General features: G+C 35.7%; 3 protein-coding genes across 4 annotated transcripts; 1 reads left to right on the top strand and 2 right to left on the bottom strand.

Moving 5' to 3' along the window:
* Positions 1-27: 27 nt before the first annotated feature.
* Positions 28-4,188, bottom strand: mus201 (rad2 superfamily protein mus201). Its single transcript, XM_065306824.1, has 5 exons — positions 4,160-4,188; positions 3,895-3,988; positions 3,457-3,632; positions 1,095-3,405; positions 28-1,038 (listed from the first exon to the last, which is right to left on the bottom strand). The coding sequence occupies exons 2-5, from the start codon at positions 3,980-3,982 to the stop codon at positions 83-85; spliced, it is 3,531 nt and encodes a 1,176-aa protein (XP_065162896.1). The 5' UTR covers positions 3,983-3,988; positions 4,160-4,188; the 3' UTR covers positions 28-82.
* A 449-nt stretch (positions 4,189-4,637) lies between these two features.
* On the bottom strand, positions 4,638-10,185 carry Pak (serine/threonine-protein kinase PAK 3-like protein). 2 transcript variants are annotated; one of them, XM_065307501.1, is made up of 9 exons: positions 9,834-10,185; positions 9,506-9,776; positions 9,360-9,371; positions 8,465-8,633; positions 8,218-8,390; positions 7,449-8,154; positions 7,277-7,392; positions 6,943-7,161; positions 4,638-6,845 (listed from the first exon to the last, which is right to left on the bottom strand). In XM_065307501.1, the coding sequence occupies exons 2-9, from the start codon at positions 9,773-9,775 to the stop codon at positions 6,762-6,764; spliced, it is 1,749 nt and encodes a 582-aa protein (XP_065163573.1). In that variant the 5' UTR covers position 9,776; positions 9,834-10,185; the 3' UTR covers positions 4,638-6,761. The 2 variants fall into 2 exon arrangements, with proteins under 2 accessions (XP_065163573.1, XP_065163574.1); XM_065307502.1 differs by lacking the exon at positions 9,360-9,371 and having other exon boundaries at positions 9,834-10,183.
* A 417-nt stretch (positions 10,186-10,602) lies between these two features.
* Positions 10,603-12,239, top strand: RagA-B (Ras-related GTP binding A/B). Its single transcript, XM_065307947.1, has 2 exons — positions 10,603-11,031; positions 11,092-12,239. The coding sequence occupies exons 1-2, from the start codon at positions 10,920-10,922 to the stop codon at positions 11,895-11,897; spliced, it is 918 nt and encodes a 305-aa protein (XP_065164019.1). The 5' UTR covers positions 10,603-10,919; the 3' UTR covers positions 11,898-12,239.
* The last annotated feature ends 276 nt before the right edge of the window (positions 12,240-12,515 follow it).

The raw sequence follows: 12,515 nt of genomic DNA, 5'->3' as shown, positions 1-12,515 counted from the left end.
GCCTACAAAGAAAATTTACCAAAAAACTCATATTAAAAATTTATAAATACACAAAATAACAACATAATACTGACAATATTAATTAATCACTATCACTTTCTGATAGTTCTGCATCTTCTTTGGGTTTTCTCGTAACTTTGGTGCGTTTCTTAACAAAACCAGGACCTTTTCTTGACTTTCTAAACATTTCAATTGCTTTCATTTTGTTCTGAAGTTGATTTGTTTTAGCCAATTCACGTTGAGGAATAACTTCTTTTCGATGTAAATTCGCCAATCGTGGCTTCTTCACCACAAGTTCCTCTCTACCCGGCTTAGTTTCCAAACTGTTTTTATTTAAAAGTTCCAATTTAGTGTCCACCTCTTGCTGTATGGCTTTATTCTTTTGTTTAGACAACTTTTTGGTTTTTTTCAATACTCCTAATGCCTCTAATTCATCGGCATCTTTTATCCCAGTCATATCTTCATCACTTGAAGATGGAACAACTTCTTGGCCAATATTTCCCAATGCTTTTTGCACGCGTTTACTCAACTTTTGTTGAATATCAACTGAAGTATTCAAGGGTGCTTTGTAGACAGTTTTGAAGTAATCTTGAATTCTTTTCTGAGAAGTATTGCCATTTAAACGCTTCAAAACAGGGTCCAAAGTATCTGTCACCTTCTTTGCATTCCACCCGAATTTATCTCTGGTGTAATTTATTAACGCCTCAACACGCGGCTTGCCCCATGTAAACGTATCCTTCGAAGTTTCTACAGTAGGCTCAAGATACGCTTTTAAAACACTTGAAGAAGGAAAACCATCGTGTAACTCAATATTCCTCAATTTATTTCTAAGGAAAGCTTTGCCACGTCCGTACGCTTTCTTTCCGGTTTTCAACCAATCACGAAACTGTTCTAACGATGAAATTATTTCAAAATCACTCTTAGATGGGAATGCTGCAAGAACTTCAAGAGCTGTAACAGGGCCGATTCCTTGAATTCCTGTTGTATAATCACTACCCACGAGCATTGCCAACGAAATTAATTGATGACGATTTAATTCTACGCAGAATAAACAAAATTAGGTTCACTTCATAAACAAAAATGATATGACTTACTGAAATGATGTTGAATACTCTCAGACCTAAACTCCAAGACTTGTTTGTCATGATTGAAAAAGTTCTTGTAAACTGTTTTACCTCCAAACAACCAAATATCACTATCGTCAGTGATTGTTCCATCAGTCAAACTAATCTCGTTCAAAAAGGCACATTGTGCTTCCGCCTCCATCGGTGCGATGATGTAAGGAATTCCAAACAAGGTTAATAAATCTTGCGTTTCTTGATACATTTGATCTGATATATTTCCCGCTAGACGCTCTTGGGTTCCACGATTAGCCCTTAGTTGTACAGAAGCTTGATTCAAAGTACTTTTCAATTTTAGTAAAGACTCAACACTAACATTTCCTGATACTGATGAAGATGTACGTGGAACTAATTCCTGTAATAAAGTTGATGTACTACATTTTTCTGGTATATTCTGTTCAACATTGGAGTTGATTGATTCCTCAATTGCCTTTTGAGTATCAAAATCATCAATTGTAGTATCTACATCTACTGATGTATTGACATCAGATTTTTGCGACGTATTAACATCAGATTTTTGCGACAATGATAATTCAGCTTCAGGAGGCTTTTCAGAAGATACAATATTTTTAGTGACTGAAGGTTCAGTAGCAAAGATATCACTGAATATATCATCAACCAAGTCGTCCTTAGTATTAAACTCTATTTGTAATCCTGGTAATATCGACTTTGTTTCCGACTTACTATCTTTTAAATCATCAGCAACATCAGCGTTTTCAGCAGCTACTTCAACAAAATCGTCATCCGAACTTGTATCTGAATGTGACATAACTCCAACATCAATTTCTTTGTCCGGAATCTTAGCATTTTCGGTTGTACAAACAGGTTCAATTGTTTGAACGCATGTTTCTTTTCCTTGAGCAACCGCTATAAGATTTGAATGAAATTTAACAGATTTTCCTTTGATTTTCGGTCTTGTATTTAGTTGTTCATTCTGACCAAATATTTCTTCAACACCAGCTTGTGTTAATCCTCCATACTCCATCATGTAGTTCCGTGCGGCTGAAAATATTTTATCCGCTGCTTTCTGTCCCTCTTTAAGACTATCATCAAGCTTGACTTCATCATCTGATGAGTTAAAATCAGAGTCTCGTAAAGTCTCCAAATAATTCGAGAATTCCAAATCTGGATTCAACATATCTTGAGACGACATTGGTGTTGTATCACTAGAGCTAATTTCATCACATACCACTTCTTGAGATCTTGGAGATTGTTGAGAAGTCGATGGCAAAATAATTTCGTTTACTGATGAGGATGTTGACGGTGTTTCTTGCAAAGACAATTTAATTGCAGCTGCCAAATCCTTTTGAAAATCAATATCACCTGATAAGTCTTCAGTTGATTTTGAAAGTTCAACGGAAGGTTTATCTTCAGATTGTAATGATAATTGAATAGCTGCTTCCAAATCACGGTCCAATTCGGCATCTTTACTTTCATTGTGTTCTCCTAAACTAGTTTCTTCACTTAGAATAGATTTTTCCACATTAGATAAAGTTGTGGCCTCTTGTTCACCTTCCTCTGTAATAGTTGATAACTGAATAGCAGTTTCCAAATCTTGTTTGAAGGCAGCCTCTGACGTTTCATCTTGCAGTTTATTCTTTTCGATATCTTTCAACTCCTTTATTTTGGTACTTTCCAAAGTTTTTTTTACATCTTTAATATACAGATATCTAGTATTTTCATCGCTTGCAATTCTATTACCCTTATTTTCCGTAATAACACCGTGGTCATTCAACAAAGATTCCAATTCATTGAGAGATAGAGTTGCACCGCCCATTTCTTTCTCTGCTTCTTCCAAGCAAGATTGAATCGAGAATCGTTTTAACAAACGTTTCATTTGATACGTTGCAAAATCATCCGACTGTTTAGGAAGTTCATGAATTCTACCCCATGAATTCTGTTTACGCGTTTCTTTCAAATCTGTTAAGATTTCATGACGCACATCCGCCGGTAAATTTCTAAATTGTATAGACTTTTCATCCACATCATGAATGTTGAAATATTTCGTCGGACTGGAGTCTGATGTACCACTTGTTTCATCATATGATTCATCATAGGAATCTGAAGATTCGTATGTGGTTTGTGAGGGAGGTAGAACAAATAAATCATCATCAGTATCATTTTTTGTGGTGGTTATTTTTCTTGCTTGTGAACCTAATTCAGCTTTTGTTTTCTCTGAGAGTACTTTTGTAACAGCTGAATGTTTTAAAAGAGTGTTGATTAATTGCTTTTGGATTTTGTTGGCTTCAGATTGATTTTTTGATTTTAGTTGGTTTCTCTTAGCCTGTAAGCATGTGAATTAATTTGTCATCTCTACTTATGATGTAAAACTTACAATTGTTTCTCTCTTTAGAGCTGGTACACCACCATCAAAAACAAATACTGGTTTAATTCGAAAATATAAAAGTTTGCACACTCTATTGTACACGGTAAGTAAATGAGCATTTGGCATTGGTGATCCTTTTGAATCTTGGTAGCCCTTTATTGCTTGGTGCAACCATATTGATACATCTAATTATTTGTTAAGAAAAAGACTGATTTATTTTACTTTCCTACTAATTTCTTAATTAAATATATTTTTTTGTTTTATCGTGTTAACGTAATTACAAGTTAATTACAAGAAGTTACAAGTTATTTTTAATGTTTGACATGTTTCGCCTTATAGGCACTTTCAACTGTGAATTGATTAGTGCAAAAATAAAAAATAAAGTTGAAAGTTGCACTTTCGTGTCCGTTTATGTATTCTATCTCCCGGTAATTTTAAAAAGGATACCGACAGCCAAAACCTTTCCTTCCAGAGTATCCAACGGGACAACTTTTCCTGAAGGTTCTATCAGCTTCCACAAACCATGAACGCCCATGTTAAACTTTAATAAAACAGGATATATTATAAATAATTAGTTTAAAAAGTTAATAAACGATTGAAGCACGGCATAAACTTAAGGTTAGAATTGCTTGTTTTCTCTATTGTTTTTTTTAAAGTTTCCTAGTATACTCAATGTTTTGATAAATGGTAAAACTCGTTTATAGAACCTTACCGTATGCGCAGGCGCGCGTTCACTGTTAAAAGCTCGATCGTGCTGCAGCGTGCGCAAACGATTTCGGACGAAGCTATAAGTTGAGAAATGGCATACAGGGCAAGTCGTATAACTTGTAATAAGCAATCTTTTAGCAGTGCAAACTAAATGCCTGGCCCAAACCGCAAACTATCTAGTTGGGGAGTCTTTGTTTTGTAACGCAGATTCCTACTCCTAGGCACAGTCAGAATGTCAGATTTATTGCAAACTGATAATTGCATAGCCAAATAATTCTATTTGCTAAAATTTTGATCACAGTGGACACTACAAAATAAAGGCGGCCCTGTCCTGTTCCTCCACTACGCGAACATTCTGTATATTACATCGGAAAAAAGAGACAGATAAGGTTCGTCCGGCGTAGTTGATCACAATGTTTTGTAACTTTATGAAATACAACACTTAATGAATTGCGAAGGTTTCTTGGAAAGAAATGATGATGCTAAATAGGAAAGAAATAGTACATTTCTTGTCTATTAAAAAACATGTAATATGTATAATAGCGCGAATATAATTAATCACAAAATTATTAATGGCATTGTACTAATCACGAATACAAACAATAAACATTTGCAAGTAGTTTAGTTCCTAAACACGATTTGCATTCGTCATTGACAATATCATTTCGTTTATAAGTCATAATAGGTCAATATAAATACATCTTTTTACAATAGTATCTTGTTGTCCAGATTTTTGTTCTTGTTTACTAGTGCAAAAATACTATCAATTATTAATTTTATGAGCTATTTCAATAATATTTTATATGTATATACCGTTATTTTACAAGTCAATCTCCAGTTTTCATAGCCCATTTTAATCAAATGTAATTAGATCGAATACGAAATTTTACACGGGCTGACTCGTAAATTGAATCGTTTTACACTGCGCGCATTCTCATTTTTGTCCGCGTGTCGTAATACAAAAAATCGTCAATATAATCATTAAATGGCAACGCAGAAGACGATAACGCAATAATCACAAAATAAGTATATCAATACAAAAAGGTAATAAATCCAAGATAATAAAATAAGCTACAAAGCAATCGTACATAAATATAACGAATCTATCTTAAATCTCTATGTGTTCTATGTAATGAATAATAAAATATTTAAAATATTTCGTCGTCGTCGCCGTATCAATCAATTATAGCAGTAGTAGCAAGTAGTGAACGTAAACAAAGTTTGATTACTTGCGATAAAATAAGATGTTAATATCCAAATGCACGTTTTCCGCTTAAATAAAGATATACATATTGAATATATTTATATATTGTATTGCTCCATTCTAGGTAATGTTATCTGATGATGGATGTACGCAGGATGAATTCGCTTATGACAGCTTCTAATATTTTTAACACATTCAGTTGCCCCCCGTCTCTTCTTACCACCACCCTCTGTACTCACTGATATAAAAATGTTTGTATATTTGGTGTAGCAAATAGCTAAGATCTCACTAATACAGCTGACATTCATTGTATAAATTTTGGTCTAGAATAATAAAAAGCATTTTCGGATCGGTTTGCCTCTGATAAAGCTCGGCTAAGTACACGAAAGTATTGAAAATAAACACAATCACTGCTAATCGTTATGCTATCTCTTCACATATGTATGTATAATTTGTTTTATCGCCTATATTATACTCGTTTTAATAAACTTCATTTGTAATTCATATTTAGCAAATTTCTCATATGGTACACATAAAAAAATATCGTATTGTACACGTGTAATTAATGCAAGTAATGTAATTATTGTAAGTTTTGCTTACTCACCTACGTCCGATTTTTGAATTGTTCATGCCAGCAATATAAGTTTATACATTTTTTTTGGTAATAATCTTTGTTTGCTCTACGTTTCACTAATTATTGTTCAGTCGATTTTCGTTCTCGATTCTATAAATGTACATTGCACTACTTTCAGTAGCTCTGCTTATTTTTTTTTTCTCTCATTGGTAGAAACCGACATTAATAACTTGAGATGAGAACATGATGACAAGATGATGACCATTCCGATGAGTTCGATGGATGTTTGATGGGCTAAAATGTTACTACATACGTATATATCACAAATCGCAAACTGAAACACGAATATGTTTTCGGTAGTGTTATACTTTCGCGGTAACGCAATAAATAATTAAATTATCTTGAAGCTCGTCTTGTCTCGCTACATATAGGAACGTTGCATCCAAATTTCCGGCTTGGTATTCAAATATGTACGTATAGCGAAAGAAAAGTTTGATGTTTTGAAAATATGCTTTTGCCTAAATTGATATGTCCATCACTCTTCAACTCGTTTCGTGTTTTTGTTCGTGCCAACGATTAACAATATCTGATGTCAACTTGAAATTTGTTTAACATTAAAATCTTCTAATTGATCGTCGAATTAGTGTCAATTTTTATAATAATTCTCGCCTAAATATTTACGTTTTTTTAGTTAGTTTTGTTTTTGGTTCCTACCTATCTAGAAATCTATTAGATTTATCATAGTGTTCTCTCCGTATTTACACGAGTGTTGTTTTACAATCTGGCAAACATCGCTCAGAAACGACGCTTTGTCGAAGACGGCCGATGCTAGTGACCTTTGGCGGCGTCTTTGGCCGCCAGAATCAGGGGGGTCAAGCTGGCTAAGGGTTTCGATATTTTTAAGAACGGATGCTGAAAGAAGAATTAAAGCACGGTAACATCACATAACATTTTCTATGACCAGAATAGGTCGATATCTAAAGAAAATAACGCTATACATTTAGGTTACCTTTAATAATTCTCTCGCCGATGCACGTTTTTCCACCTCCACCGCTAGACATTGATCCAAAAAGTCCTGGAAAGCCGGCGACAGCTTCTCTTTTTCTTTAATGTCCGGCTTGCCGTTCGTAGCGATTAAGTATAAGGCCCTTAACGGATTTTCGTTCAAATAGGGCGGCTCGCCCTCGATCATTTCGATGGCCATTATACCCAACGACCATACATCGACCTAGACATTTCGACCTCAATTAATTTAATGTCGAAAATTGCAACGGTTCTAATTTATAGATGCCGTATCGATTCCCAAAACCTATACAATTGTGATATAAGGAAAATTTAAATACCTTAGGACCATACTGCTTTCGAGTTACGACTTCGGGTGCCATCCAATACGGAGTGCCTACCATTGTCGTCCGCTTCGATTGTTCTGGACTTATTTGAGCACAAAAGCCAAAATCCGCTGCACGAAATAACAAAATATTAATAAATCATCAATGTTATATACGTTAAACTTACTCAGTTTAACTGATCCATCTAATCCTAATAAAATATTGTCCGATTTGATGTCGCGATGAATAACCTGATTCGAATGCAAGAAATCCAACGCCTGCAACACCTCTCTACACACAGCAGCAATCTGCCCCTCATCCATGCACGTCTCAGTGACAACGTCTGTAAGAGACCCTCCTGGCAAATACTCCATCACCACCCATAGCTCCTCATTTACGAGATAACTATCAAGGTAGTTGACGACGTTGCCGTGTTTGTTTTCTCGCATGACTAGAATCTCGTTGATTATCAACTCCTTCTTGGGTTGTTGGGAAAGATTCATCTGCTTTATGGCTACCTCAACGCCGGTTGAAGATTCCATGGCGGTGTAAACTGTGCCGGAAGCGCCCTGCCCGATCTTGTCGACCTTGTTGTACTTACGGTTCGGATCGCCAACAGACACAATACTGCGCAGTTTTTCTAGAATATCTTCATCAGACAGCTTCTTCTTGCGTTTCTCTGAAGCGCCACGTGATACATCAGGCGTCGCCTGATTCTTGTTTCGGTCAAGAATAGGCGTCGCCGGGGCGGTGGTAATCGGCGTCGGTTGCAAGTTATTGCTAGTCACATTGTGTGTGGGCGTAGTATGTACCGGGCTTGGCGTGTGGGTTGGGGTGCTAATCGAATGCACACTGTGGTTGTTGGTTTGGTGTTCTTCGATAGGCTTTGTATACTAAATTAGAAATTCATACAATTCATTAAGTACAACTCGTTAAGTATAGAAAAATCAACTTACAATACTCTTAGTTCGTTCAGGACGAGTGGCAATAGGCGGAGGTGGAGCGTAGTCTTCCTCCAATTCCGAGCTAGGGGCGTGCGCTGGAGAATGGTATGAATGTGGAGTGCCCTCCACATCGGTTGGTGTCGTGCTACTTGGACTTGAACTTGATACTCTACTTATGGAAGAACCTGAACCAACATTTAAATAAATAGATGAGTACAAATTTACACCCAAATTTAAAATCTATATTAATTTTACATACCCGAATGCGTCGTATTTGTCGTGTTTGTCATATATTTTGTATTCTGTTCTTGCTTCCCGCTCGACTCGTACCAATTTAAAACATCGAGGACAGCTTGTGGATTGCTCTTCTGCTCCTGCTTGGTGATGTTTGAATTCATCAACCATTTGCTCCAAGCTTCAGGCATTCCCTAAAATAAACACAATTGCCATTAGACATTCTAGAGACAAAACACATTACTTTAGACTATGCAGATGTATTGCCTACAGTATCTTCCATTGTTTGTATCGTTTTGATTTAGTAATAAAAGTAAAATCTGTGTTAAAGTGCCATTTCAAGAAAAGCAAACTTATACAAACATATTATCAATACTGGTGAATCAAGTATGTTACATTATTTAATGATAAATATTTGTTCCTGAGATTTGTACAAAATATCATTTCAGTAATTCGGTTGACGTGAAGTCAACGTATTTCTGAGAATAGTTAGTTGAATCATGCACAGAATATCGGTTAATCTACGATAAAAATGATTGCTAAATGTAATAAAACAAAATTGTTTTTAAGTATCTACTCGAAAATTAAATTAACATATTTGATATCACTATATTAAAAGAAATATTACTCCGTAGGTACATCCTATTGTAATTATATACCATCGAGAAAGATAAACAAATGCAATTCGATATTGATTATAGCAACCTTTTGCACAATGTAAACAACGAAATAAAATACATAAAGTAAATTGAATTATCACTCAAAAATCAGGCTGTTATAGCGTTGATGTCATGTTGTTATCTGAACTAGAAATGCACAATTAAAAAAGTAATTCAATGAGTAACAAATATTTACAGATAACTAAACAAGTATGAATCTAAGAGCAACCTAAAAGAATGTTTCAAATATTCTATACTCACTTTCAGTGGCAGCTTGTAAGAAAATGAAATTCAGCCATATTAATCATCAAACAGAAAAGTTAACAAGCTCCTACACAATACTTGGCCACTTTCACAAATACTTGTGGAATGTAATGTATGGATGAATAACAAAATAATGCACTTACAGTGAACTCTCCTGAAGCTGGATCAAAGCCCACATGCACAGTGTGCTCAAAATTGGTAGGATATGAAATGTTGGGCTTGTTGTCCATACTAAGCGTTGACGACTTATGGCTTTTTGTCTTAAACTTGATGTTCTTCTTCTTGCGGTCGGCATCCTCCGGCTCCTTGGGCAAGGGTCTATCAAGAGCCAAACTTGAGTTGGTCAAGTCTGTGCCTCTGTTGGAGGTTAGTCGCACCGGAGGCGCTGGCGGTTTCTCGTCGTCGGAGGACATGCTAAAAGCGCCTTCGTTAGAATCCTGTTGGTTACCGTTCACGAGCCTCGATATTCACCTGATCTGCGCTATAAGGTATTAAGCAGGCACTGAATGTACTGTTGTATGAGATGTTGTTTGAGGGCTGGACTTTTGCGTGTGTAGGTCGGTGCGTGCCGAAGCGTTCGCGTAGAGCTACCGCCGCATTGATGCGCTTGCCGTAATCGTTCGTCCGCGATCGGTGCTTGATCACCTGAGTTTTCAGTGATTAGTCAGACTTTACGTGAGGGTTCAGGAGCGATGGGCCTCCATTATTACCGAAAAACACTAACATGCACCAACACCAGCAACATCGAGCGACACTGGTGCACACTGCTGCACACGCGTGGTAAATGGAGCTGCTGTCGCACAGTGTGACCGAACTCAGCGCTATCCATTGCACTTGTCCTCATTAATCTCTCCTGCAAAGAAGGCAGTCGTCCTTCTCTACAACTCAACAATCCTGATGAATCATTCGACAGTTTTCGTCAGGAGTCGTACTTTGACTGCCAGTATTGCCAACTGCATTGAAATCGCGCATAACTTTTATCTTGTTCTTATTTTCTAATTTATAAATACATTATAGAATAACTTACAGTAAATAAATAGCTCTGCATGTTATTTTAAGATTCTACGAAAATAGTATATTTAGTCTTTTTCGAAAACTATTTCTATCAATTATGTAAATACGTTAACAAATAAAACAATTCCTATAGAAATGTCCAGTTCTCAAGTTGATTTTATTAAAATTAATTATTAAGCTTTAATAGCATTGATAACTTATTTGACACAAAACGTTGAAGTGTCATTTGCTAGATCCTCGTTAGAGGCGTAGATCTCGTAGATGGCGCAGATAAAATAACCTACAAAACCATTGTTGATAACTATTGATAACACTCAATAAAGGAAGCTTTTGTTATTTATTCATCAGTAGTTAATTGTTTACGTGAAAGTTGTGCTTCTGGGTCATAAATTCCCACAGAAATTGCGCACTAGTTATTTGTATTTGCTCTGATAAGTTCAGTACTAGTACTAGTTCAGTGGAAAACAACTGTTGCAATCAAACTGTCCTCATTCTACATTTATTAGAACCTTCCAAACCTTAGCACATTAATCCAGCAGCACCATGAAGAAGAAGGTCTTGCTTATGGGCAAAAGTGGTTCCGGCAAAACCAGTATGAGATCAATCATATTTGCCAATTACATAGCCAGAGATACAAGAAGACTTGGTGCCACTAGTAAGTCCTGGTTTTAATATAGTTTTAACTCTCTAATTATTTACTTTTTACTGTTTTCAGTTGATGTAGAGCACAGTCATGTCAGATTTCTAGGCAATTTAGTACTAAATCTCTGGGATTGTGGTGGACAGGAAGCCTTCATGGAGAACTACTTCAACACTCAAAGAGACAATATTTTCAGGAATGTTGAAGTTCTTATATATGTGTTTGATGTTGAGAGTGGAGAACTTGAGAAAGACATTCACTACTATCAGAGTTGTTTGGAGGCCATAATGCAAAATAGTCCAGAAGCCAAGATATTCTGCCTCATACACAAAATGGACTTGATTGCTGAAGATCAACGCGATACCATTTTTCGCGAACGCGAAAAAGACATAAAGGAATTATCTAGGCCACTACATTGCACGTGCTTCCGGACCTCTATATGGGATGAGACTTTGTACCGTGCGTGGTCGAGCATCGTCTACATGCTTATTCCAAATGTTAAAGCTTTGGAGAACTCACTGCAACAATTTACGAATATTGTTGATGCTGATGAAGTTCTCTTGTTCGAACGCGCGACATTTTTAGTAATCTCGCACTGTCAACGTCGTCACCATAAGGACATTCACCGCTTCGAAAAAGTCTCGAATATTATAAAACAATTTAAACTGTCTTGCTCCAAGTTGGCCGCACAATTCCAAAGCATGGAAGTGAAAAATTCTGCGTTCGCATCTTATATTGATATGTTCACCAGCAATACTTATGTTATGGTGTGCATGTCGGATCCAAAAATTCCTTCGGAGATTACTTTGATTAATATTAGAAATGCCCGGAAACACTTTGAGAAGTTGGAAAAGGTGACCAGCAGTCAGCCATTAACGTAATTTTTAAATTGTGTTCCTGTCCTGTTGTAATGAAGCTATTTTCCAGCTAGTAATAATGTTAATAAGACAATTATCCCTTAATACTAAATCAACAAGATGCCACGAATTATTATAATGCTAATTTTGCTTAATGTTTAGTTGTATATATGTTTTTCACTTTGAAGCCAAATGACTGATTTGATATTTTGCTATCAAACTACTGAACGAATTTACGTCTAACAAGATGGTTTCACGAGTGAAAACATAACAAATGTTTTTGCAACTTAATAATCTATCATATTTGTAATATATAGTAAATCATGGTTAATATATAAGAAAATATAAAGATTTTAAACAGCAGAATTTTACACTAATTGAAATTAATTAAAACCTGTAATATTTTTGTTAGCAAAAATTAAGTAAAAATAGTGTCAAGGTGCTAAATTTAATTTAAATTCGGAATTCCATGTACAAAATAGGAAATGTAATGGGAAATTAGTTTATTGTTGACTTTATATTGATCAAAATGAAAAATGATAATAAAATGAGTATAAAAATCAGTTTGGTTCTTTCCAGCTTGTCATTATTCCCATAATTATCAATCTGTATTTGCTCTAGAGATACTATCGCGACAGTGTC

The sequence above is a fragment of the Atheta coriaria genome, unplaced genomic scaffold, assembly GCF_025399875.1.
Source record: "Atheta coriaria isolate IRGN ID8LTWV9N9 unplaced genomic scaffold, Caltech_Dcor_3.1 hic_scaffold_7_pilon, whole genome shotgun sequence".
NCBI lineage: Eukaryota > Metazoa > Arthropoda > Insecta > Coleoptera > Staphylinidae > Dalotia > Dalotia coriaria.
Note: the sequence above shows the minus strand (reverse complement) of the source record. Positions and strands in the feature narration are given on the sequence as shown.

Coding starts and splice junctions, on each gene's coding strand:
- mus201 (XM_065306824.1), bottom strand. CDS start 3,982: ATGGGCGTTCATGGTTTGTGGAAGCTGATAGAACCTTCAGGAAAAGTT. Junction 3,406..3,456: donor CTCTAAAGAGAGAAACAATT/GTAAGTTTTACA, acceptor ACATGCTTACAG/GCTAAGAGAAACCAACTAAA. Junction 1,039..1,094: donor GAGTATTCAACATCATTTCA/GTAAGTCATATC, acceptor TATTCTGCGTAG/AATTAAATCGTCATCAATTA.
- Pak (XM_065307501.1), bottom strand. CDS start 9,775: ATGTCCTCCGACGACGAGAAACCGCCAGCGCCTCCGGTGCGACTAACC. Junction 8,391..8,464: donor GACAAATACGACGCATTCGG/GTATGTAAAATT, acceptor ATGTTGGTTCAG/GTTCTTCCATAAGTAGAGTA. Junction 7,162..7,276: donor GAAAGCAGTATGGTCCTAAG/GTATTTAAATTT, acceptor CGAAATGTCTAG/GTCGATGTATGGTCGTTGGG.
- RagA-B (XM_065307947.1), top strand. CDS start 10,920: ATGAAGAAGAAGGTCTTGCTTATGGGCAAAAGTGGTTCCGGCAAAACC. Junction 11,032..11,091: donor AAGAAGACTTGGTGCCACTA/GTAAGTCCTGGT, acceptor TACTGTTTTCAG/TTGATGTAGAGCACAGTCAT.